This window comes from Nannospalax galili, unplaced genomic scaffold (genome assembly GCF_000622305.1).
Source record: "Nannospalax galili isolate Female #2095 unplaced genomic scaffold, S.galili_v1.0 scaffold252, whole genome shotgun sequence".
Classification (NCBI taxonomy): domain Eukaryota; kingdom Metazoa; phylum Chordata; class Mammalia; order Rodentia; family Spalacidae; genus Nannospalax; species Nannospalax galili.
Genome location: NW_008333886.1, coordinates 226,771 through 251,632, shown reverse-complemented (window position 1 = coordinate 251,632; position 24,862 = coordinate 226,771). Strand labels below are relative to the sequence as shown.

Genomic DNA, 24,862 nt, shown 5'->3' with positions numbered 1-24,862 from the left:
GTCTTGTGCATGCTGTCACCATTGCTGTAAGTTCATATGAGTAACTTTCCAGATGTCTGGAAATCTGTTTCTTTGTGGTCATCAGCCCACTTCTGGCTTTTACGAACTTTCCATCCCATCTTCGTCAATGGTCTTTGAGCCTTTGGTGGCAGAGGATTGGTGCCTGTGTCCTATTTGGGGATAAGTGCTGTACTGTCCCTTGTTCAACTTTGGCCAGTTGTAGCTGTCTGGATTAATCACCATCTGTTGTATGAGGAAGCTTCACTGATTAGAGTTGAGAGATGCTTTCTGAAAGAAAACCCAGTATGCATGGATGAGCCCTGCCCCAGAGGGTAGCTCAGATACTTGATTTAAGCTCCCAGTGGGAGCCTTTCCCAGTGGTGTTTCAGTTCAAAACCAGTCCAACCAAAGTTCTTTTCCTTTGGGCCCTTGGATTGTGACAGTCAGTGCTGGCACCAGTGTGAACTCAGTCTTTTGGGTAACTGGTGGACATACTATCTTGGGAGCAGGTGTTCTCAACCTCCTGCCCTACATTTTCTTTTCCCCTGTAGCACTCTTGGGGTTGCTTTGGCCAAAGCAGGCCACCTGCAGGGGAGATTTCTTTTTCCTTTGTAAAGGCCGTCCAGATCTTGTGGTTGGGGCTGACCCTTGAATCTTTGGCCAAGCCTTGTGAATCCAGGATATGCCTTCTGTGCCCCTGAATGCAGAGTAGTAATTTAAGGATGAGGCAGTCAATTCTTTGCAGCTCTCCTTGGGCTGTCATGAATAATTTAAAGTGAGATCCTTACTAGGACTCTTGAGCTCACTGTCATTTAAAAATAGCAGTTATTGTACAACTCACTAGTCTTTAGGCAGAAGATACTGAAATAATCCCACTTTTTGGTCCATCTACAGCTCCTGCTTGTTTAGGTCTAGTCTCGTGGGAAACTCCAGAAAGCCCACACTACCTCAGATTGTTGCCAAAGCTGTGCTTTAGTAGTACTTTACCCACGTGTGCACCAATGGTCACTGTGCATCCTGACCCCTTTCTTGAGATCCCTTGGACTGGTGCCATCTCCTGAGGGTGATTGTAGGTCCTCTCTCTAATAACTACATTGATGGAGAATAAACCACCCTAAGTTGTGGTCACATATCAAGAACAAAACACCCTGTGGTTTATGAATTAAAGCCTCTTGTTAAAAGCCACCTGCCCAAGTATATAAAACAGCCACTGCACCAAACCCATACACTACCAAGTTTAAAAATATATGGGGCTTGAGTAATGAACTTTTTGCCTGCCAGAAGGCTGTCCCTCATGAGTATTTTGACTTTAAAATGTTTTTGTCAAGGCCCCCAGATAGTTTACTAAAGGCCGAGGTGTTTGAAGGTGCCCAGTGAGTAGGCTCTCTCCTCTGATCTTCTGAATCAAGGAAATGTGCCCCTAAAGAATCAGCAGGCAAGACAGGAAAATAGCACCGGGGAGTTCCCATAAGGGCAGAGCTGGAGGACGTGGCCTTTAGCCCTGGGCATGCCTCCAGCTAGAACTGAATCCCATAGTCCCACAATCCCAGGGACAGTCTGTCCCAGATATTGCAGGGGATCTGTGAGCTCCTAGCATGGAAAATGAGATCACTCCACTTGTTTTCTGAGGGCTAGTCACTCCACCCTCATCCCTTGGGAGGGATGGGGGACAGGTTGGGTACCAACTGCTCAGTCTTCTTACATATGCAGCCTGTGGGCCACCTCGGTCCATCTCTGTCTTCCCTAGAGTAACAGTGCATGAGCTGTTTAGTTGTAGGACTCTTACGACAGTCTTAAAAATTACTTAGTACTGCAGCGAGATTTTATAATGTGGACAGTATCTATCAGTGTTTACCTTTGAAAATTTTAACTGAGGAAACTGTGTGCTATTTATTAATTCATTTAAAAATATTAAAGTCACCGGGCATGGTGGTACACGCCTATAATCCCAGCACTCAGGAGGCAGAGGCAGGTGCATCTCTGTGAGTTCAAGGCCAGCCTGGTCTATATAGTTAGTTCCAGGCCAGCTGGGGCTACAGGGAGACCCTGTCTCAAAAAGACAAAAAAAGAAAATAAATAAATAAATAAAAATTAAACTCACTGGCTATGTAACCTAAGTATGAATATTTATGAAAAGATGCAAGTTGCTAGAAAAAGTAGCATTATGCCTCTGTGCCTTTACCGTCACTTTACTGTCTGGCGTAATGATAAGACTGTTGCATTGTTTTGTTTGCATCTGCATTTATTGTGTTGAGGAGTCACACATTGTGCAGCTTCTGAAAAAAATCCGCTTGACTCTTAGGAGAAACTGGTGAAAACAAAAGGTGAGTTGTAACATTACAAAAGTATTTTGGTTTCTGCAGATTTCTGGAAGGATCTCAGAGACTCCTCCATATCTGTTCCAGGATTATGCTTTGAGAACATGTGGCGGTCAAGCTGATTGGTGGAGTGGGCAGCGTGGGGGCAGGGGGCGGTTGTTAGAGTTCCCAGGCTCCACATGGAAACAACATTCCCCCTCCCCAGCCCTCACAGCGAAGCTGCCTGAATACTAGACTTAAGTGCTTCATGGCACCCATGGGTGGGAGAAACTTATCCTGCCTCTTGAGTTGAAACTGGAAGTGAGAGTTTTAACTGGGCAAGCTTTCAGTATGCAGGCCCTTGTTCCCTCTTTCTGTCTTGATCTGTTAGCGCGCTGGGCAGGATGCTGCTTCCGGAGCAAGTACGGCCGGGCTCTGAACTCTGCAGCTACTGACAGTGCCCTCCTTTCACCAATGCACGTTTCTGGAAGCCGTGCCACGAATGTTATTTTCACACAAGAATAATGTTATAATTGGCTTGTGTTTATCTTATCAAGGACTCGGAATTAGGTAAATCACCAGTATGGCCAGCTACTAAAATTAAATCAGGGTCATGGGGACTGTAAACATCTGTAACTGTTTTTGAAACCATGCTGCATGTTTTGTGAATCAGGCCTAATTGTACATGAACACAAGGGACTCCAGAGGACAGAAAATGCACAGTTTATTAGAGACCGTCTTCTCCATGCATCAGCATCACTCCTGAAAATCAGCCCATGAGCAGTGGTAGGTCCATACTAATAATTTTCCATCCGTACTATTTTTTTAAAAGAAGACTTTGGGAGTATGTAGGGCTTTGGTTTGGAAAAATTTTAAAAGTCAGGATATTTAAGACGGTTTGTCGTTTTCTCTGCATTTTTTCATAGTGAACAGAAACATAGAAGCAATTATATTATCACATTTCCCAAAGTATATCACATATCACACCTGAGCCTTGTGATTTGTTATTGCGTGTCCCCGATAATCACAAATCATAGTGAACTTCACCTCTCTTATCACGTATCCTGTATTATGTCACATACCATACATGACTGTCATATCTTATCATCACACACCATGTGTGAGCATCACATTTTACTGCCACGTCATATGTTATTTCCATGTATGAGCATCATATTTTAGGCAGCGTTAATTATGGGAGTAGGCGTATTCCTGACTGGGTCTCAGTTGATATGCGACAAACTCCAACTCCCTAGCCAGTAAGGTTTTATGTTTCAGTGTCTGTCACTGCTGTGTACTGGCTGTTTTTAGTGATTGGAAAGTGCTTAAAAGCGATCCCCAAAGCCATTTGGCTGCTTTGAAGACCATGGCTAAGCTGACTAGATAAGTGACTAAGGATGTTTTCTCAGTTTTCTTGCCTGAAAAGCAGCCCTACTAGCAGTGCCCCGTCCTGGGGTTGTTCTGGGGCTTTATCTAAGGTCTTGGGCTTTTCAAGCATAGTAGCTCACTTCCTGGCCCATGGTAAGCAAGGAGCAACATTGGCATTCATTGATATTCAGTGTATTTAGTTGAATGAATTCCCAAGTTGACTATAAATGCAGTCTAATGCCAAGCACTATACTGTTTGACATTTTAAATATTGTATAGAAGCATGTTGCTGTCTCTGGTGAGTGTAATGAGTTGATAGGGCAGAATCAATCTAAGCTGGGATTGACCATCTCTCTGGAATTGCCTTGGGCATGTCTAGAACTCTAAATGGCAGCTTAATTGTGCAGCTGCCTGTGCCATTATCTAATAATTGTGTTAAACTTTTACAGACATCAGCTACATCTGTAGGTACATTGTCCCCCCCCCTTTCCATTAACTGTGCTGTACACTTAATGTTAAGTCCCTGTTTGACCTGAGACTCTTGTCCTGGAAGGTTAGCAGCCTGGGAACCCCTTTTCACTTGAATGGAATAGGTCTGGATTACACAGATCCACCTGGATAACTCTTGATGTATATTGTTTGTACTTGGTCCCAAGATTCAATGGGCTCAGCTCCTGAGATGACCACACGATTAAACCACATGCTTGTGTGACAGGCTCTGATCTCTCTGTTGAGCTGTTATAGGCTAATGCTAACATCCAGGTGAGCATTCAATTTCTGCAGAGTTGGCAGCTTCTTGTACCAGTACCAGAGCTATTGATTATTCTATAATTCCTTCAGTGATTAAGAATAAAAGCATTGATACTTGGGTTAAGCAGAGCCATGTGATAATACAACTGAAACAGTGTAGCAGTCCTGGGATGGGCAAGGCAGGCCCTGGGCAGGTGAGCTTTGTGCGTGAACTGGCCTAGAGAGCATCCTCCAGTGAGAGAAAGAGTAAAGGAGCTCATGTTAGTATCTCCAGGGAAATAGCACAGTCCCCGAAGTGCTTGATGTTCAAGCGTGAGGACCCAGGTTTGCTCCTAAGGACACACATAAAAGGCTGGGTGTGGAGGTCCACACTTCTGATCTCAGTTCTGGGAGTTGGTGAAAGGAGGATTTTTGGAGCTTGCTGGCCAGCCAGGACAGCCTGGTCTGCAAGCCTAAGCCCCAATGAGAGAGACGTTGTCTCAAAGGGCAAGGTGGGCATGGTACTGAGGAACAACAGTGGAGGCTGACCTCTGGTCCCCATGTGTACACACACCCTCACACCCAAGCATCAGCACACACTGGAGCATGCTCATACACACAAAGGAAGCCTGTGTGAAATTCTGGTCTTCCCTCCAGAATAGTACATTACTAAGCAAAAACAATGACTTGAAATTTAGAGTTAAACCTCATATTTTAAGCATGGTTCCAGGGATATAAGACTCAAAGTGTCATCAATGGCATTACTGACACAGAGAAACCCTTTAAAGAATGACTGTCAGTCCCTCTCAAATAATCTTCTTAACATAGCCTCCAACATCATGGATGAAATACTGTGAAATGTAAAGACAAATGCAATTGTAGTCTGATCAATTGTATTTAAATATAACAAAAATTCAGTGAGCAGAGTTGGTCTCTTTACAGTTCCCATATTCCACTTCCATCTCGCCGCTTCAATAGGGTCTTTCTTAATTGCTTGTTTTGCTTATAGAATTTGGAAGCTGCGTAATGGAAGTGTTACCATTGCCAGGGCCCCTCACTCTGGTACCCTACCCCCTCTGCATCTTAACCCACAACTCACATACTGTGAATGCAGTTCCAGTGTGGAGTTTTTGTCCATGCTGCTGAGTAGATTTTCAATTTTAGCCACCTTGATTTCTTTACAGTCTCACTACTTTTTTATTTCAATTTTTCTTTGGTGCTGGAGATAAAACCCAGAGTCTCTGTATAGTAAACCTGTCCTGTACTACTGAACTAAATCTCCAGACCCTGTATTTATTTCTTTTGAAACACATCTTGTCTCAGTACTCACAGAGTGTTAAAAACACAAGCAGTGTGATAGCATGATCCTTGGTTTTGAAGGAAATCTAGAATTATTTTTAAGCTGTTTACTTTTTACAGTAACCGTTTGAAGGCCAAAGGTTGACGATGATGATGATGATGATGATGATAATTTGTTATTGCTGCAGTGAGGGATGCTAAATCCTAGGTGAGGTTGAGTCTCTGTAGGTTGGATGAGGCCCTTCAGTCTTCACTGTGTACACAGCTGCCCTTCTTTCCACGAGCTGTAAGAGAATACTCATGTTTAAGGAAGTGTTGGGTTGGAACAATTGGGTAATCTCCATGGTCATTCTGACTGAGTGATGATCATAGGAAGCCTGATAAGGGAAAGGAAGACATGGGGAGAGACATCCAGTTGCTGAAGAGTTTATGGTACACAGTCTAGGCGTCTTCCTGGGTAGAAGGAACAGGAAAGGACTCTAAGCAATGGGCATACTTTCAGATGTGAAACTTTTAGGTGACAATCATAAGTGATCCTGATTGGAGTAAGATGAAGAATCAAGGCACGTGGAGAGTCCATTCATATGTCTCCACATGGAATAGTTAAGAGCTCAGATTCAGAAGCGACTTGAAGGGAACTGCAAACAGATCTGGTGACCAAGGACAAGAATAAAAAATGATCATGAAAACAGAAACCTAGAGAAATGGACTCTGGGCTTTAAATCTCATGATATGGAGACAGTGGAAAAATTTCCCAAGGACAAAAATTCATGTCACTGTGAGTTCACAGCCACAAGAGAGACTAATCATAACAGGCAAGCAGAGCTCCTTGGCTCCTGTTACACCTCTGCCTTCTTTGACAAGGAGGTCGATCTTCAGCCAGGGAAGAGTAGAGCAAAGACTTGTAAGAGGAAATTGAAACTCAAGATAGGTGAGCTGATTGTGTAAGAGTGTAGAGCAGCACTAAATGAGTTCAGATCCTCTGACCGGCGTGAGTTTCGCCCTGGTAGTCGAGAGCGATGGCAGACTTGCCTGTCGTCTTTGAGCAGTCACGCAGAAGAGAATTATTACGTACTGGGGGATGGGATGATGTCTCTATCAAGAAGGTGCAGTTCTCAAACTGAAGAGTAGACAAGCTGGTCTTTTTGCCCCTTGTTCCCCCAGGAGATTCCTAAGGAGGATCAAGTGAGACAGCAAAATTGTATAGAACAGTCTATTTTTGGCAACACAGCAGCATCTATGGATCCCACGTGGGAGCAGTAGTTGACATGTTACCTCTCTTATTGTGCAACCAGTGAAGGCAGTTTGAACCACAAGAGGGGAACCTCCTCTGTTCCAAGGGTCTGCAACTTATAGTCTCTGGTATGTGTTTCTGTATGGTCAGGAATGTTTTTTACATTTCTAAATAGAGATAAGGGGTTTGGAGAGCTAGCTCAAGGGATAAGAATGCTTGCTGTGCAAACATAAAGATCTGAGTTCAAATTCCCAGCACTCGTGTACCAAGCCCACTATTGCTGTATACACAGCAGTAGCCCCATAACCATGGGGGGTAGAGACAGGAGGATGGCTGGGGCTTGTTGGCTACTAGCTCCAGGTTCACTGAGAGGTCCTGTTTCAAAAATTAAGAGGGCAAAAGTGATAGAGCAGGACACCCAATATCTTCCTTTGGCTTCTGTAAGCACTTGCATATCTCTCTCTCTCTCACACACACACACACACACACACACACACACACACACACAAATAGAAATAAGAACAGGAAAATAACTGTTTCTACACACACATACACACACACACACACACACACATACACACACACACAAATAGAAATAAGAACAGGAAAATAACTGTTTTTCACTTTTCTTGTTGCTAAGTTATTAGTCTTATAGACTAGGGTCAAAAGGTAGTGAGTTGAGAGACGTTTATGGAAACAGCCACTTGTTATAAAGATCTACTGAATTCTTTAAGATTCTGTGGTAGTGAATCTTAGGTTCCAAGGATCTGTATTTTAAACAAAGGTACCAGATGGCGTGCCAGGCTGAACCAGCTTGGGAACTGCTGGGCTGTGTAACAGCTAAACCGTGAGTCAGAGGCATGGTGTGGAAGTGGTGTTAATACCACTATGACTAATAGCTAATCCTCACACCTGCCTGTGAGTGGGTGTTATCTTTATTACTTTCATTCTTCACATGGGCAACTTTTTTGGGGTCTCATGGACTCTGGTGATGGCTGGGGACACAAAGTCAGACAGTCTGATACACTGGAAGTGCATGGGAAAAACATTCCACTGAGTACCCCTCATCTAGAGCCTGGCTCACAGTCCCAGGTCAGTAGGAACGGGCTGTGTCTAGAAATCTGTCACAGCCTATCTCACATCAGAGTAACATCTTTATGAAGACACTGGGCACTCTGAAGATACCGTCTTGATATATAAGGCTGGGAGGGTGTCTGAAGTCAGCTGGAATGACTGATTTCTTGAGATCAAAATTTGAAGGGCCAAATGTAAATAACTGACAGCTCATAGGGACTGCAGTCAACAGCAGAGATGGTAGGAAAGGTCGCCAGGACTCATCAGTTGCCTGGGGAAGTAGATGAGGGTTGCTTTGGTGGACTACAAACTCAACATAAACCAGCAGGAGATTTGTTAGCCTGTCTTTTGCCTGGGCTGTTCTTTTCCACTTCTTCCTGGCAAAATTTTAATCATCTTTAAAGTCAGGGCCTAAATGTCACTTGAGCTACAGAACCCTCTTCGACGTCCGTGGATATATCGTCATCCTGTTCTTCCAGCTTCTTTAGTACTTTGTTCCTGGCATTATAATTTTGCGATTATCTTTCTAGTTTGTGGCACCCATGTTCAAAGTCACTCAGCTGGAAACAGGAAGGATATGATCCCCCTCCCTCCCTTGGTGAGTCCCTGTTCTTACTAAGCCCTGTTGATTTTAATTGTCTGCATATAAATCATCTGCCCCTTCATTCCAGCAGTTCCTGCCCTGATTTTACTGTGTGCTACCAAGTCTCCTGGGTGTCCCTTCTCACCCACCCCCATTTCCCATGAAGAAATTCAGAGAATTTTCTATTAAATACAGTCTGCGAGTACTTTCTTGGTCCCCAATATCTCCCCCCACTACCCAGCCAGTAGGTTAACCCCAGGCTCCCAGCCATCTATGATCTGACCCAGTGTAACTGCGGAGCTTCAACTTTTGACTTCCTGCCTTGCTTCTTGGACTGCCGTGACACTGAACTCATTGTCATTCCTCAGGCACGATGCTGTTTCTTGCCACTACGTTTTAGCTCTGGCAGCGAGCTCCTGCGATGGCTTTCCTGTAAGCTCCCTCTGCCTTGCTACCTCGGCAGCTTGCTTGGGTGACCTCCAGACCCCTTCCCCTGGGACTCTGCACATCTAGGCTTCCTCCTTTGGGCTTTGGGCTTCTAATGACTGTGTCTCATTCTGTATGTCCAATGAACATCCGGTACATGCTTTTTTTCAAAGAATCACAGTTGCCTCTAATTGGAAAAGCAGCAGTTTTAGAATTCTGCCTCTACCTCTATGTTGAAGTGTAGCCTTGGGTATTTCACTACCTGTGAGAACCTGCTTGCTTATTTGTAAAATGCTGATATTCCCCAGCCCCAAGGAGTCTTAATGAGGCGCAAGTAAGGTACCAGTGTTGTCTGAAACTTACAGTATCCCAAAGGTTTGCAGTTTATACTCCTGCTGTGTGTTTTTGCTTGGTGAATAATGCTTCCCACATTTTTCAGTGTGCAAATGCTTTGAAAAATCAAAAGAAAAACTGTGTTTGTGATACCCAGCGATCCTATGACAATCAAGATGCAGCGCCCATAAGTAAATTTATTGGAGTGAGCAGTCTCGTTCACCCCTTTCCAAATGTCTGTGGCTGCTTTTGTGTTTCAGTAGCGAAGCTGAGAATTCAGATCCCATGGTCTGCAAAGCCTAATATGTTTACTGTCTGGCCTTTTACAGAAAAAAAAATGCTCAGTCACCCATATACCATTCACATACAGGAAAATGTGTTGTCACAGCTCCGTTCTTCTACACACAGCAAACTTGCCGAGGAGCTGTTCCTCCATGTGTGACGTCCAGATCTTCATCCTGGGCCTGGCACACTGTTCAGTTAGTGGTGTGGTGAGGAAGGCCCCACCATGGGCTGTTTGAGATTGTGAGCTTCACACCCATGGCGTGTGAAGGGGAGGTGGACACCTGGTTCTTGTCAATTCAGTACTTCATTGTGGAGCTTGTCTTGCCTGTGATAACATTCGGCAGCATCCCTGGTCTTTTCTAGAAACGAGCCTCCCTCTCCAGGCTATGGCAACCTAAAATAAGATGAGACAATCTCGAGTGTTCCATGCAGCAAAGCCACCCCTGGTTGAAAAACAGTACTGATCATTCCGACTTTCCGTATGGGTTTAACTAGTGAACCTTCCATGTACAAAAAGCCGTTTGTTAACACAAGGGACTTCAGGAGCAGACTCGGCTGGCCTGGGTGGATTCTGCTTGCCAGTAGCTTGGAACCCCATCTCAGACCTGATAATAGCTCAGCCCCAACCTGGGGAAATGTAGTGAAACTGGGAATTTACTTGCACGGTGCTAGGAATAAAGTAAACCTAGGCTCTCTCCAGGAGATTGTATTCCCTCGAGCACTGTCTGTTTGTTGAACACATTGAATTTGTTATTTTGAAAGTTAGGAAAGTGAAATTAATAATATATTAGTAGAGAGAAGGAACTATTTAAAAAATTCTACAGATCCAGAAAAAATATATTTCGAGACAGGGACTCATATAGCCCAGGCTGGCCTCAAGCTTGCTGTAGTTGAGGATGACCTTGAACGCCTTGATCCTCCCACCTGTACCTCCCAAGTACTATTCTTACAGACATGTACCATCATGTCCAGCTTGAGATAGATGTATTAATAGAAACATTAGCATGGATTAATGACAGCCTGCTATTTTGCAGATCCATTTTTGTGTTATGGAAGAATTTAGTAGTTGTTCAAAGTGGATACAAAAATCTCAAGATGATACAGGACATCATGGCTGTTGATAAGGGACAGTTGGGTGTTTATGCTGGATGCACTTGACAAATGTTTTGGTCATTCTCTTGGCGGGCTTAGGTAGACAGATGCCCTTGTACCAGTGAGGAAAATTATATACAGAAGGGCTAGGTAAAGGATAGTGTGGTGGCGTTCTTTCCTTCAATATAAGTGAGATGGAACCATCAGGTGGGACGATCCATCTTATTTCTGATGGGCTTACATGGCCTTGACATATCATTCCTGTAGGTTTGGTCTGGGGGCATTGATGGCAGTTCTCCTACCTCAGGGCAAGACACTAATCTTAGAGTTGATGGAAAGCCTCCCATTTTCCTATTGTCTTTAGACTTCACTGATCATGGAGAGCTTTCTGGTGCAACTACATGCTGCCTAACCCCAGTTTATAGGCTGAAATGGGACCTGAAAAAAGAGGTCTTGTGTGTCTCTCACAGTTTGCCTGTCTGGCCGCCCTGCTCAGCTCTGCCCTGACTTATGTCCCTAGACAAGAACTTGCCACCACTTGTCTACGGTTATAAGCTTGTGTTAGGGGTGAAGACACTGTCCCCTATCATGGCAACGGGACACAGATTTATAACACGTTTCCACTTTCTGTGCCAAACCAGGTAGTTCCTTTCATCTGTTTTGGTTAACTAAAAGCAAAAGCTTCCTCCTAACGAATACCTACTCTGTCTGGTGTTCATGTGCTTGAGAATCTGAAAGTGTCAGGTGTCATAAGTCCTTCCAGTGTCCCAGAGTTGGCAAGTGTGAGACCCTTCCTGCTCTCAGTTGATTTCTGGGTTTTCCTCTCTTGTAAAGCATACAGAGCACATGGGACATGGTGAGAGAACTAGTGTGTGCCCGCAGGCCTACACCAGTGTTCTCATTTTACCTGCTGGTTGGATGCTTTTAAAAGAAACAAGTTATTACAGACAAATTTGAAGCCATCTGTAAGATCTTTCCTGATGTGTATCCGAGCCTGTCCTTTCCTGGGATGTCTGTATCACTGCTTATACCTTTAAAAACTCCCCCTACATAATAAGTGTCTGCAGCATTGCACTATCTTTGTGATTAAATTTTGTACAAATGGGATCATCAATCATGCTGTCTATTTTTTTTATTTTTGGGGGAATCTTAACTGTGGTAGGCCTTGACTTCAGCTTGAATTTTGAAGTCTGCACAGCATGGTTTTTGAATGTACTCAGAATAATACTCATCTCCAGCTTGATTTATAATTAAATTTCTCTTTCTTTCAGTCTTGTGTAGAACTTTAAGATTGACTCTTTTCATTTCTTGTTTTGTTTTACTTTTGACCAGTTGCCTCTGTGGATAAATGTAGTCCATTTCTTCAGTTTGAATGTTGCTGGATCTCCCCGCTCCCCCTTTTTTATTTTTATGTGTTTCTGTGTGAAAATAAAAGTCTATATGCTTGAATATCTACATTTTCCATGAGCCATTCAGTTACTAAGGGTGATATGTGGGCCCCAAAGACTTTTTGGCGACCCCCCCAGTTCCACACCCCCTTGTTCCTCCTTCAGTCACCGTGACCATTTTAATGGAAATGGTCAGCCTTAGAAAAACCTGGAATGTGTATTATGCACATTTTACTGGAGTAGACAAGTGGGATTTGTTTCTTCAGCTCCAATTATCAAAAAGATTAACCCTTTGCCCTCTACTTTCTCATTGTAACCCTTCAGAAACAAGGGGGTTGTTTGTATAAGATAGTTGCAAAAGTGGGACTGGATGCCAAGGGGACTGCTTCTGGCTGAAGGAGCAATCATGGCCTGCATCTCTCTCTTGTTCCAGGCGTCTGTGGAGGCTTCAGGTGAAATCGCGTTATGCAAGACTGGATTTCCTGAAGATGTTTACAGCGCAGTCTTACCAAAGGATGTGCATGAAGGACAGCCTCTTCTCAATGGTAGTGTCTTAAATATTTATCTGTCCACCGTCTGTGCTCTTGAACTATGTTAGCCATTCAAAATGTCTCGAAATCATCTCTTGGGCATAACGAGTATGAGAATTTTTTTTTCACAATCCCCATAATGAAACAGATGGGACTTTATTTTAGGATTATAAAGGGGCTTATATATCTCTGAAGGACATCATTGGGAGACTCTTGGCATTGTGAAAATTTCACGTGTTTTCCTTTGCTCAGTTTGTGTTATGACACTATACAAACATTTTTTACTCTTAATCCTCCATATATTTTATTTACCCTGAAGAATGGTATTTATCAGACATCTGATTCAAGAGTCAAAATTTATTTATAGTGAGCATCCACTTAGTATTTTGAATTAAAGAAAGGAACTTGGATTAAAAACATGTCGAATTTTAATATTCAGTTAAATTTTAATGAACAGACTTAACAAGTAGTGTCTCAGTGTGGGAGTATGAAATCTGTATTTTTGTTATGACATTGTTTATAGAAATTACTAGATAGCTAATCTACTTGGAGCATATGTGAATCTCAAATATAGACTCGTTTTCCATATAAATATGATCGAGTTCATCATCATTATCATATGAAAACTCCTGCCAACAGGCTAGATCAAGATCTGAAATAAAACCTATTGAAAGCCCTTTCCTTGAGTTCCAACGGAAAGCAAGTAAAAGTTCGTTCGGTTAATAGTATTGTCATGAACACTTTTATGATCCCCCAAAATGTTATTCAAATGTGAAAGCAAGAAAAATTAATCAGTGAGTCACACTTAAATTTTAATTCCCTGCAAATCTTGCACATCTCTGAGGCTGTTTCAGAGAGCTGCATTTAGAAAATCTGTGTAACCTCAGCTAATTAATTTGCACAGAGCTCTACCACATAGCCTTAATTGAAGTGTCTCCATCTCACAGACAAATCTTAGTGCTATAGTACTTAAGGATGCCAGAGACAGGACTTTGAAATGTAAATGGCTCCTTAGCTAGGGAGGTTCTTGGTGCAACTTACATTTTACTTTCATTTCTATTTAAATTATCATTTACTTCCACCTATGTGGCCTTTAGGAAGTTGATTTTCACTTTTCTCAAAAGCATCCTCCTGCCCCCGCCACATGGCGTGATCTTTTAATGAGTGAATGTCAGAACTGGTCTGTCAGTACTGAACTCCTGTCTTATCTAGTGGGTAATGACTGACAAGATGGTGATTAATTCATAAAGCAAATCTTGAAGTTCTGTTTGCTTTCCATATTCTTTGAATGGGCAAATTATTAAGTAACATCCTAGAACCTATACAGTGTGGAAATACTACTTGAATATGAAAAATACGTGGATATGGTTCTAAGAAAATATACAGGCAGGTTAAAAAAAGTTAGGGTAATTTGTTACATTTTTCAATTTATTTTTGTGGTTCATTTTATTTGTTGATTATAAATAGTCTATTACTAGAAACCATTGACGTAAGATTAATTACTTGGGCTCATTGAATACTTTTGAAAATGATGTTCCATTTTCTAATTATTCAGTAATGCTGATAACCATAGAAATTGGGCTTAGCTTTTTGCTAGTATCTTTTAGTGTAACCTAGACACATGATTTTTGCTAAAGTTGTACATGTGAAAGATTTAAAAGTATTTTTAGCTTTGTGCTCTAGCCATTATTGAGAGAAGTACTTACTATAATGTGCTATTTTCCACATGACCTATCATTACTGTTTTTCTTTATCCTTCTCAGAAGATATTAAACCACACACTAGCATCTTAAAGCCATACATATTGTTAAAAATATTGATTAGTGAAGTAAAATAACTTTGGGAAAGGAAGAAATTTTAGTCAAACTTCTGGGGAATATCAATCTTGTTCTTTCCAAGAGTGTCACCAAAGATGTTCCTTTCGGAGAACTGTTGCTTAAAATGATTCCAGGCTTTTACTTTTTCTGTCTTTCTGGAATCTTTAGTAAGATAATAATCCAAAGCTGTCTCATTCACTAAGCCGAGTGCCCTGTGGTGATTGTATCCACGAGTTTTGCATACTGCGGTCATTACATTCACCTTACACACACTGCAGTGGAGAAAGATGCATTGCTAAGCCAGCGAGCCTTACTGCTGCTTCTGGGGGGTCAGTGGCTTATAGAGTTTAAGGGGCACGGATAATTGTGCACTAGAGTCCTTGACACCTTCCCAAGGCATTGGCTGCATGGCGTGTTCTACTGTATGAAGGCTGCCAACTGAGACGTCACCATTGAAGTTCATTCTGTGATTTCATTTGTGGTTTCTCCTGTGCTTCAAGCATTCCTTTCTCAGTCCCGTGGCATGCCTGCGACTTTTAAAGCTGGCGTCAGTTTTAGTATCCTAGGCAGTCATGTCACTTTGAATTTTTCTGTATTTGATAAGAAATTATTCCTCATTCTTGCTGTTTCCTTTAATTTCCTACTGAAAACCTCTGGGGATGTAGAGGATAACGGTCCACTCCTGCGTGCTCTGGTGTCACAGGGTACATGTGGAACACCAAGCCTTGTAAAAAAGTCAGATATTTTGGTATTTAGGTGCTGCACCTGCTGATCATTTTCCACAGTTGAGTAGCCATCTTCTTGAGGTGTTTGGAAAACATTAAGCTCTTCATGGAGACATAAGCTGGTATGATTCATGTTAGAAGCCACGGAGAGGAAGCACAACAGGTTGCCTGGACAGCAGTTAGAGAACAGTCCATCATCCCCACACCCCCCCACCTTTTTTTCCCATTTGTCATGAATTCTATGGAAATAACAAACCTGAAGTGCTGGTTAACAGTCCTCCAGTGTGTCTTCTGGAGTTTGTATGTTGTTCTGTGAAAGAAAGAGGGTGGATGTATTTTGTGATCAATCTTCGCTTCCCATGTTACACCACATGAAAACTTCCATTCTTTCAGGAAAGTCCATTATTTTTATGGCTCTACAAGCGTCAGTTCTGTTTTGTTAGCAAAACCAGATTTTGCTTAGCTGTGCACCTATTTTTGAACATACAGGTTGTTTCCAATTTTCCTCTTTTATATAGAGTGCTGCTATGGAGATTCTTGGAGAGAAGCTTGATGTTTCTTTAGAGGCATTTTCTTCTGGAATTTGTGTTCAGAAAAAGAATTAGTAGGTCAGAGGTGTTAGTGTTACAAAGTTTGGCAGGTGGGTTTTTGTTATTGTACATTTTGTAGGAATCCTCTTTTTTGAGTGTGTACATGTATATGTATTGTGTATGTGCATATGCATCTGAGTGTGTATGGCTGTGGGTGCATGCATGCTGTGGGTGCATGCATGCTGTGGGTGCATGCATGCTGTGGGGTGCATGCATGCTGTGGGGTACATGCATGCTGTGGGGTACATGTGGAGGTCAGACAATAGCCTCCTGTGTCCATCTTTGCTGTCAACTTCCTTTAAGACTTGTCTCTTGTTCATTGCTGGGTAAGGCAGGTTATCTGGTCAAGTGTCCAGGGGATCTGCTGTCTGCACCTGCCATCTTACCAGAGGACTCTGGGGATTACACATGCACACTACCACATCTGGCTTTATGTGGATTCTGAGGATCCAAACTAAGTTTCTCACACTTGTGAGGCAAGCGCTTTACCTACTGAACCATGTCCCCAACCTTTAGAGATGTTCTTTATAAGACTAAAAGTTAAAAATATTAAAGTATGTTCATTCTTTTTAAGATCTTCATCACCATGTGATTTTTTTAATGTTTTCTAGTTTGTCTTTTCTGAGGTGAAAAGCAGTTTTTAATCCTATGAGATGTATGTGTTTGCCTTTATAAGTCAGGATCGATTCTGTCGTGTCTGGGTAGTCACCTTTACCTTGCATTTTCCTATTCGGTTTTAAAAGCTTTTATTACCAATGCCTTCATTTTACAGACAAGCAAATCAGAGCTCTGAGAGATTATAGGCTTTTCCATGATTATATAGCTCTTTAGACTCTTAGCTTCAGACCTGGAATTAGAATTCATGTTTTTTCCTGATACCTAACTTAGTTTTGATGATTTAAAGAAAAATATGATAGGACACAGAGAACAGAGAGGGCTGGGGGAGCTAGTGTCTGTCCAGATGTCTTATACCAGGCTATCCCCTAGCAGATCGTCATCCTCTCCTAGGAAGACCATGACAGATTTGGGGACCATCACATAAATAACACTTCTTTAATCAAAATATAGCCTTTAATAATTTTTACTCTTAATCATTTATGAATGCATACTTACAAGAGAAATATCGGACTTTGGAAGAGATTGTTTAACATATACTCTGCTAAGCTAGAAAAAAATGTGATAACACAATATTTGAAAATAAAATCATTGCAATCCTAAATTTCTGTTCAGTGGCCATAGTATCTGATGTTGTGCAATAGCAACCACACTGTGGCCTTGCAGAGGATCTGGAGAACTTCAGGGTGGATGCCAAGAGGATGTCCCCAAGTGTTTTCCGTTGGTGGTCTGCACGCTATGTTTTACCAAGTCAGCTCTTCCAAATTTGGTCAACATAAATAGCAACTGGCAATTACCATGAATATTTTCAGTAATCCATCTAGACTCACCACCTCTCGGCAGCTCATGATGATTTTGTTCAACTAGATGGAATTTAATTTAGATCAGTTTGCTTTCTCATTGAGGCTGCTCTCTGTTAACACGGGGGCTGCAGGATGGTAGCTAAGGCAGCACAGTTGAAGTGTTTGTTTACTGGTTTAGTAAGATTAATACAGATGTACCCCTGTGCTATTGTGTGTGTGCTTTTATGGGTTTGTGTGTGTGTGTGTGTGTGTGTGTGTGTGTCCACATGTGAAAGTGCATGTGTGCAAGTGTGTGGAGGCCAGAAGTCATCCTAAGATATTTACCTATCTTGCCTTACACCTTGGTTTTTGTGACAGTCTCACTGTCCTGAGGCTCATTGATTCCACTAGACTGATTGGCCAATGAGTCCCAGCAATCTGCCTGTCTCTACCTCCCAAGTGCTGGGATTACAATTTTAGTGCTCCTGTGCCAAGTTTTTGTCACAGGAGCTCTGGGGATCAAACTTGGGACCGCACTCTTACGTGTCAAACACTTACTGACTGAGCCATTTCTTCAGCATTTGCTTTACTACTTTTTAGTGATAAAAGTACCTTTGCTTATGTACTGCTAAATTGTAATACAGTCTTGTTTGTATTTCTATGCTACGAAACTGACTTTCCGCTTTACTTCTTTATCTTGATGAATTTTGTTCTTAAGCAGGTAAAATGTTTTAAAATACTGGAGCCATACTTTGTAAACATCTTGGTGATAAAGCCAAGCAGGCCTTTACATTTCACTGCTTTCCAATGGATTTTGGAGAATGGTACAAAGCTTAGGGGTTGTTCCTGTGCCTGTTGATGATAAGGTCTGAAAAAGACAAGATGTGGCCAGGTACATTCTCTGGGATGATCTTTCAAAGTTTTTTTTCATATGTGGTAGGTTATTGTTTTCAAGGCAGAGGTTTTTTTAAAGTATTTTAAAGGGGCTGGAGAAATGGCTCAGTGTCCAGGTGGTTCACAACCACCTTTAACTGCAGCTGGGGGGCGGGTGGTGGCAGGTCTGACCCCCTCTTCTGGCCAGCGAGGGCACCTACACATATGCACAAACCAACACAGATACATCCACACCAATAAAAATATTTAGAATGTATTCAAAAATATTTTAAAAAAGACTTATTTGTTGTTTTATTTTTTTGTCTTGTGTGTCTCTGTGTGGTCACACATGCCACTGTTCACCTGTGGAGGTCAGAGGACAAACTGTAGGAGTCAGTCAGTTCTTTCCTTCCACCCTTTTGAGACAGGGTCTGTCTTGTTTCTGCCACAATGTGTCCTCCAGGCTAGCTGGCCCTGGAACTTCTGGATGATTCCTTGTCTCCTCCTCCCTTCTCCCAGTGGGCATGCTGGGATTACATGTTTACCAGTTTATTTTTAAAGGAGTCCAGGGATCAGACTCAGGTCATGAGGCTTGCATAGCAAGAGCTTTTGCCCACTGAGCCATCTTACAGGCCCTGGCAAATTTCTTTTGATTCCCCTTCAATATAGGGTCTCACTAAGTAGCCCTGGATACCCTGGACCTTGTTTTGTAGACCAGGCTGGGCTTGAACTCATAGAGATCTGTCTGCCTCTGCCTCCTGAGTGCTAGGACTAAAGGCACACACTGCCATGCCTGGCAGGATTTTTTTTCTTAAAAAAACAAAACAAAACAATGAACTCTATAATAAATAAAAGATCAAGAGATTTTGCTCTTCTTTTTATTTTACTCATGTAGACTTTATTTTCTCCTTGGAAGTATTTCTAACCCATTGGATGTATTTTAGGTCTAGCTTTCTTAATACAGTGCTGCAAACTAAGATAAGACCGTCTGGAAACTCCTTTTTTAGCTCCTTTTGCAGTTATTCCTAGCCTTCAGCAGTTTGGAGGAGCTGAGGTTGCTCCTTCGCAAGCTCCTAAGGAGATATGTGTTAAAGACAGACATTAAGGCTTGCTGGCTCTTGTACTTGCACATACTAACAAGCAGGTACCAAGTAGTTTAAAAACCTATTCGTGAAAGATCAAAGAAACCATTTCTCTCTGTCCTTATGGTCAGCATCAATCAGGAAATACAAAATAAATAATTAGCCTATGTGTTTGGTCATACATCTTGTGAGAACATGGCAGAGAAGGGAACTGGAGAATGGCGCATTAGCAGGTTACATGGGCTGATGTCACTGCACAGGGGAAAACCAAGTTAAAACCGCAGGCTGCTGCTCTGAAAGCTGTGGATGTCTGGGGGGAGGAATGTTAAAGGCAGAGCAAACAGCAGGTGTCAGTGCCCTGAGGCAGGAGTGTGTCTGCAGAATGCCCCACTGACTTGAAGTGGAGACAGGAAGGGCATGAGGTGAAATGAGGTCAAGGGAGTAAGGGCTGCTTTGTGTGGGCTTTGTAGACCATTCTAAGGGTTCTGGCTTTGACTAAGAGGAGGTAAAGCATTTTGGAGGGCTTTCAGCAGAGGAAGGACATGATCTGACTTTCAAAACAGGATCATTCGGCATTTACACTGAATAAAGACCAAAGATACTGGAGAGGAAGGAGAGACCAGAGAGGAGACTGTTAACATGCAGGTGAGAGGCAGAGTGATGGGACCCAGAGAAGAGCACGGTGGCTAGGACCCCGGCTTGGATATAGAATTTTAAAAGAAATTTATTTGAAGTGAAAGTCACATAGCATGAAATTAACTATTTTAAAGTGACCAGTGTGACAGCCTTTCGAGCATTCACGGAGTTGTACAGACACCACTTTCTGTCAAGTCAAGGGAAATACTTCTACTCCTTAAATGATGACTTCCCTCTGCCTTTCTTTTGGCTCCGCAGACTTTTGTGCCTGACTTCTTCACCCAGAACAAGGCGTTGGCCGTTCTTCCAAGCTCTAGTTTGTATCATGAGAATCACCTTCCTTTTTACGGGTGAATGGTACTCATTGTATGGACTCATTTACACACAGTAGCACATACAGTATATCTGCTGATGGACATTTAGGTATTTTCACTTAAGGTTCGCTGTGAATTGTGCTAGTCTGCACATGTATAAACTGTGTGTGTGTGTGTGTGTGTGTGTGTGTACACACGCACAGAGACACAGACATATATACACACACACACACACATATACGCACATATATACAGTCTTTGTAAGCAGCTGCTTGTTATTGTTTCTATGTCTACCTGAAGAGGCTGAATCCATTCTGTATTCTCACAGCATTGTACAAAGTCCCTAGTTTCTCGATCACTCACCAGTGCTTGCTATTTACATTGATTTTGATTGTGATCATCCTGGTGGGTATGAAGTGGGAACTCCTTATAGATTTGATTTGCATTTTCCTGATGACTAACGATATTGGATATATTTTTGAATGTATATTTTTTGAGGACTGGCTAGTCAAGTCCTCAGTTCATTTAGCTTTTTGTCTTTGTTTTTGAGTCGTGCACCTTGTGTATGTGTGTATGTGTGTGTGTGTGTGTGTGTGTGTGTGTGTGTGTGTGTGTGATATAAAAAATCTTCTAGGAACTAGGTCTTTATCATATATGTCCTTTGAAAATATTTTCTCCTGTTCTGTAGGTTGTCGTCTTCATCTGTTTGACAGACTAAAACATAGATTGGGTGGCTTAGAAACAATAGAAATTTCTTATCACTCTAGAGTCTGGGAAGGCCATGTTCAGACTGAAGATTTGGTATCTGGTAAGGGGTCTTTCCGCTTCTTCATGAGGGGCCATCTCCTTACTGTGGCCTTTATGGCAGCAAGAAGCTACCTAGGACCCTCTCTATAAAGCACTAGCATCAACCAAAAGGGCAGAGTCCTTGTGAGCCAGTCACATCCCCAAGGTCCTGTCTCCTGTTGTTGGTAGTTAGTTCTTCAACATGTGAATTTTGAAGGCCATGCAGACATTCTGTGCCATAGTAGTGTCTTTTCACTCTCTTGACCACGTCCTTTGCTGCACAGACTGTCTCACTTTATTTGGCATATGTGTGTATATATGTATGCATGTATATATGCATGCATGTATGTGTGCTTGTATTGGGGATTAGATCTAGAACCTTGCATATACTAGTTAAGTGTTTTACCACCTGAGTTACATCCCTAGCACTTGGATTTTAGAGACAGTCTCAGTATGTAGCTCAAGCTGAACTTAAACTTGTTATGTGGTACAAACTGGCTTGGAATTGGTGGTTCCTTGGCTACTTCCTCAACAAGGCAGATATGTGCCATCATATGTCTATGATTTTAGTTTTAATGAAGGTCAGTTTACCAGTTTTTTCCCTTTGTTGCTCTTCATGTTGATTCTTTATCTGAGAATCCATTCCAAAGTCAAAGATCAGGAAAGTTTGCCCCTATGCTTTCATGTGTTGTTTTAAAACGTTTAATATTTAGCCATTGATCTGGTTGATTTTTCCATGTGATGTTAGATGGAAGCCCAACATTATTCTCTGTATCTGAAGATAGGGCCACCAGGGTGTGATGGGTTGGATGTAGGACATGAGAGAGACAAGAGTCAAGGGTGACTCCAAGGTGCCTGAGCACTGGCAAGGTTGTTCTTCACTGTGTTGGAGAAGATCAAAAACCTGGACTGCAATGTTGAGATGAAGATCTGGAACATCAAGGAGGCATTCTCATGGGAGTCTGGGGCTCAGCATAGAGGGCCAGCTGGGTTGCAGAACAGAGGGTACAACTTGTACACGGAGCAGGTAAAGCCATGGTACTGTGCAGAATCACTAAGGACCTGATGGGAGGAGGGAAACCAAAGAAAGAAGAGCAGCACTTTAAATACTGTGCCTTTGAGGACTCCAGGTCAGGGACTCAGAGACCAGTGAGGACAGAGAGGCATCAGGAGAGTGTGGTGACTTCCAGAGCGATTGAAAGAGTGTTTCAAAGGGACAGAGTGCTCATGTACATCAGATAGCTGCTCACACAAGGACTGAGAACCCTTCATTGGATTCCACAATGCAGAGTCACTGATATCTTTTATGAGAACACTCAGGGACAAAGTTTCAAAGCTCAACTTGTATGTATGTTCCACAGTTAGGTAAAGGAGGGATGTGGATATAAGTTGAATTTTCCATGAAAAGAGAACTTGAGTGACAGTTGGAAGAGGAAATGAGAGTCCTGGGGGATCATTTTTAAAGGTAGGAACTAATATATTTATGTGATGAGGAAAAAGAATCCAGTGTGAAGAAAAAAAAATCACAGTACAGAAGACAAGAGACAGTTGCTAGGACACCACAGAGCAGGCTTGAGAAACAAGATCAAGTGGAACTAAGAAATCCGCATTGCTCACCAAGCCTGCAAGATGTTTTACATTACCTGCATTTAGGAGCAACTCTAGCCTTTGGTTACCACTCCTCAAATAGTTAAAAGTCCTCATTCTGGCCTGCTGATTTTGTGTCAGCAAAGCTTTTCTCTACAGAAATGGCAGAGAAGATAAAAAATGAAGCTTTTGTGGTGTTCAGTGATGTAAACAACACTTTGATGGTGGGAGCATCCTTGACAGATGGTTATCTAGTTTCTGCAGGAATACTCCTGCTACACGCTCCTCCGTCACAGGGAGATCATTCCTGTATGTCTGCTCCATCTTTAGAGAATTCTGTTAAAAATGATTTTTCAAAAAGTTTAACATGTTTCTGAAAATTTTACCCAGAGGTGCTGTCGGCACCACACTGCACAAGTGCAGCCCTTATGCCCTGAGGTCGTTCCTTTCCTCCTTATTCACTCCAAGAAGTGTTGAACATTTGCCTTGCACCAGGCGCTGGTGGTCAGTGGAAAAGCAAACTCTCTGTAGGAGTAACTTGTATTAAAGATTCTCAAGATGCCTGTGCGTGATCACCTGGCCTCCTTCAACCTCCCAGGTCGTTGGTTGAACATCTAACAGTTTCTTCAGTAGTGCTTGAACACTTTAAGTCACACTCAAAGAAAGGAAACTGAGGTTTCCTCCACAACTGAACTTAATAGCGTGTGCCCTGATACATATGACACAGGCATTCCTCATGCCTTTGATATGCATGTGGCTGGTCCAGGGCAGCCCCTGGTAGGGCTGACATTATTTATGGTGACCTACTTTCGGCTCCAGGGCTCCAGTTAGAGTTGAAGTTAACTCAAACTCCTTTGTGTTCTTTGGACAAGTCAGTTACCATCTTGCACTAGTAAAGTTGATTTTTGTATTCAAATATTAGGCCTGTAAGCTGAGTTTTGTTTATAAAAATGTTAGCTTCAGCAGCATCTAGAGGCCCCAATGACAGTACAGATACACAGAGGCCCTTCGGAACAATGCCTGTAGTTATATTATAAATAGACACATTTAAACAGGAACAACAGTAAAATCTACATGCTTAAGAATATAGCTGTCAAATTCACAAAGTAAAACATACCCCCCCATCATCTTCATGTCTTAATCTTCATTGTCTCCTTCTTCCTCTGCCCTTGTGCTGGATAGCTTCAGTTGTCAGCTTGATACACCTAAGTAGAAGGAACCTGAATTGAGGAATTGTCTCCATTTGATTACCCTGTGGCCATTATCTGTGGGGCATTTTCTTGATTGTTAAGTGATGTGGAAGGGCCCAGACTCCTGTGGGCAGTGCCACCCCTGGGTAGATGGTCCTGTGTTATATAACAAAACAGACTGAGCACTTGCCAGGGGAATCAGCCAGTAAGCAGTGTTCCTCCTAAACTTCAGTAAACTTCAGCTCCTTCCTCCAGGTATCTGTGCTAACTTCACTCAGTGATGAACTGTGACCTGAGAAATGTAAGATAAAACAAACCCTTCCTCCCCAAGTTGGTTTTGGTCAGTATTTTTATCATAGCAAGTAAAAAATAACTGAGACACACCCCCCTCCTTTTTACATGATCAAGACGAGGTTGATGGATTTCAGCCTGCAGCAACTTCAAGACACTTGCTAAGGCTGTTTCAATTTTTGGCCTATGATTTTCTTAAAATAGAATTTCTTAATGCCAGGCAATGGAGAAAGCATGTATGCCTACTGCAGATATACAAAGGCAGAAATAGTAGTTAGAGCATCTCGGTTTCCATTGTTACACATCCTTTCTCTGTATGGGGATATTTTTGAGACAGGGTCTCCCTGTAGTCACAGGTGGCCTGGAACTCACTAGGTAGACTAGGCTGGCCTCAGTCTCACCAGAGATCTGCCTGCCTCTGCCTCCCGAGTGCTGGGATTAAAGGCATGCTCCTCCACGCCCAGCTCCTGATCCCTTCTTAAAAATTCATTTTTAATACAAAAAGTGACCTGTTTTAAGAATAACGTAGGTCATCAAAACATAGGTGGTTCCTTGATTTTATTTAAATACATAGATTCATAATATCTATATATAATGACATGAGAGGAAATTCACAAAGCTATACTGTCTAGGGTACAAAAGGGACTAGCAGGAGGGGGATGAGAAATGTGAGTGGAGAGGAAAGGGGTAATATTTTGATCATACAGTTCATACTTGTATGAAAGTACTGTTCTGTAGCAAGACCAATGAATATGCATAGTGCCACTAACCTAAAGAGCTCATCCATGGACATTAAAAGTCTCCTTTTCAACTTCATACAATAGATGATTGTCCCCCAAAATGACAGAGTATGAAACAAAGATGAATTCCTGATGGTGTTTGTTGATGAGCAGAGTTATTTTTTCTTTCTGACTGTCAGCATCTGTATGTCTACAG

At 42.3% G+C, this 24,862-nt stretch overlaps 1 protein-coding gene across 1 annotated transcript in view; it reads left to right on the top strand.

Moving 5' to 3' along the window:
- Cdh2 (cadherin 2) overlaps window positions 1-24,862 on the top strand; it is a 237,014-nt gene that overhangs the window by 19,432 nt on the left and 192,720 nt on the right. The window contains exon 2 of the mRNA XM_008828833.3: window positions 12,542-12,653. Within this exon, the coding sequence (XP_008827055.1) occupies window positions 12,542-12,653 (112 nt within the window). The remainder of the gene's footprint in view (window positions 1-12,541; window positions 12,654-24,862) is intronic.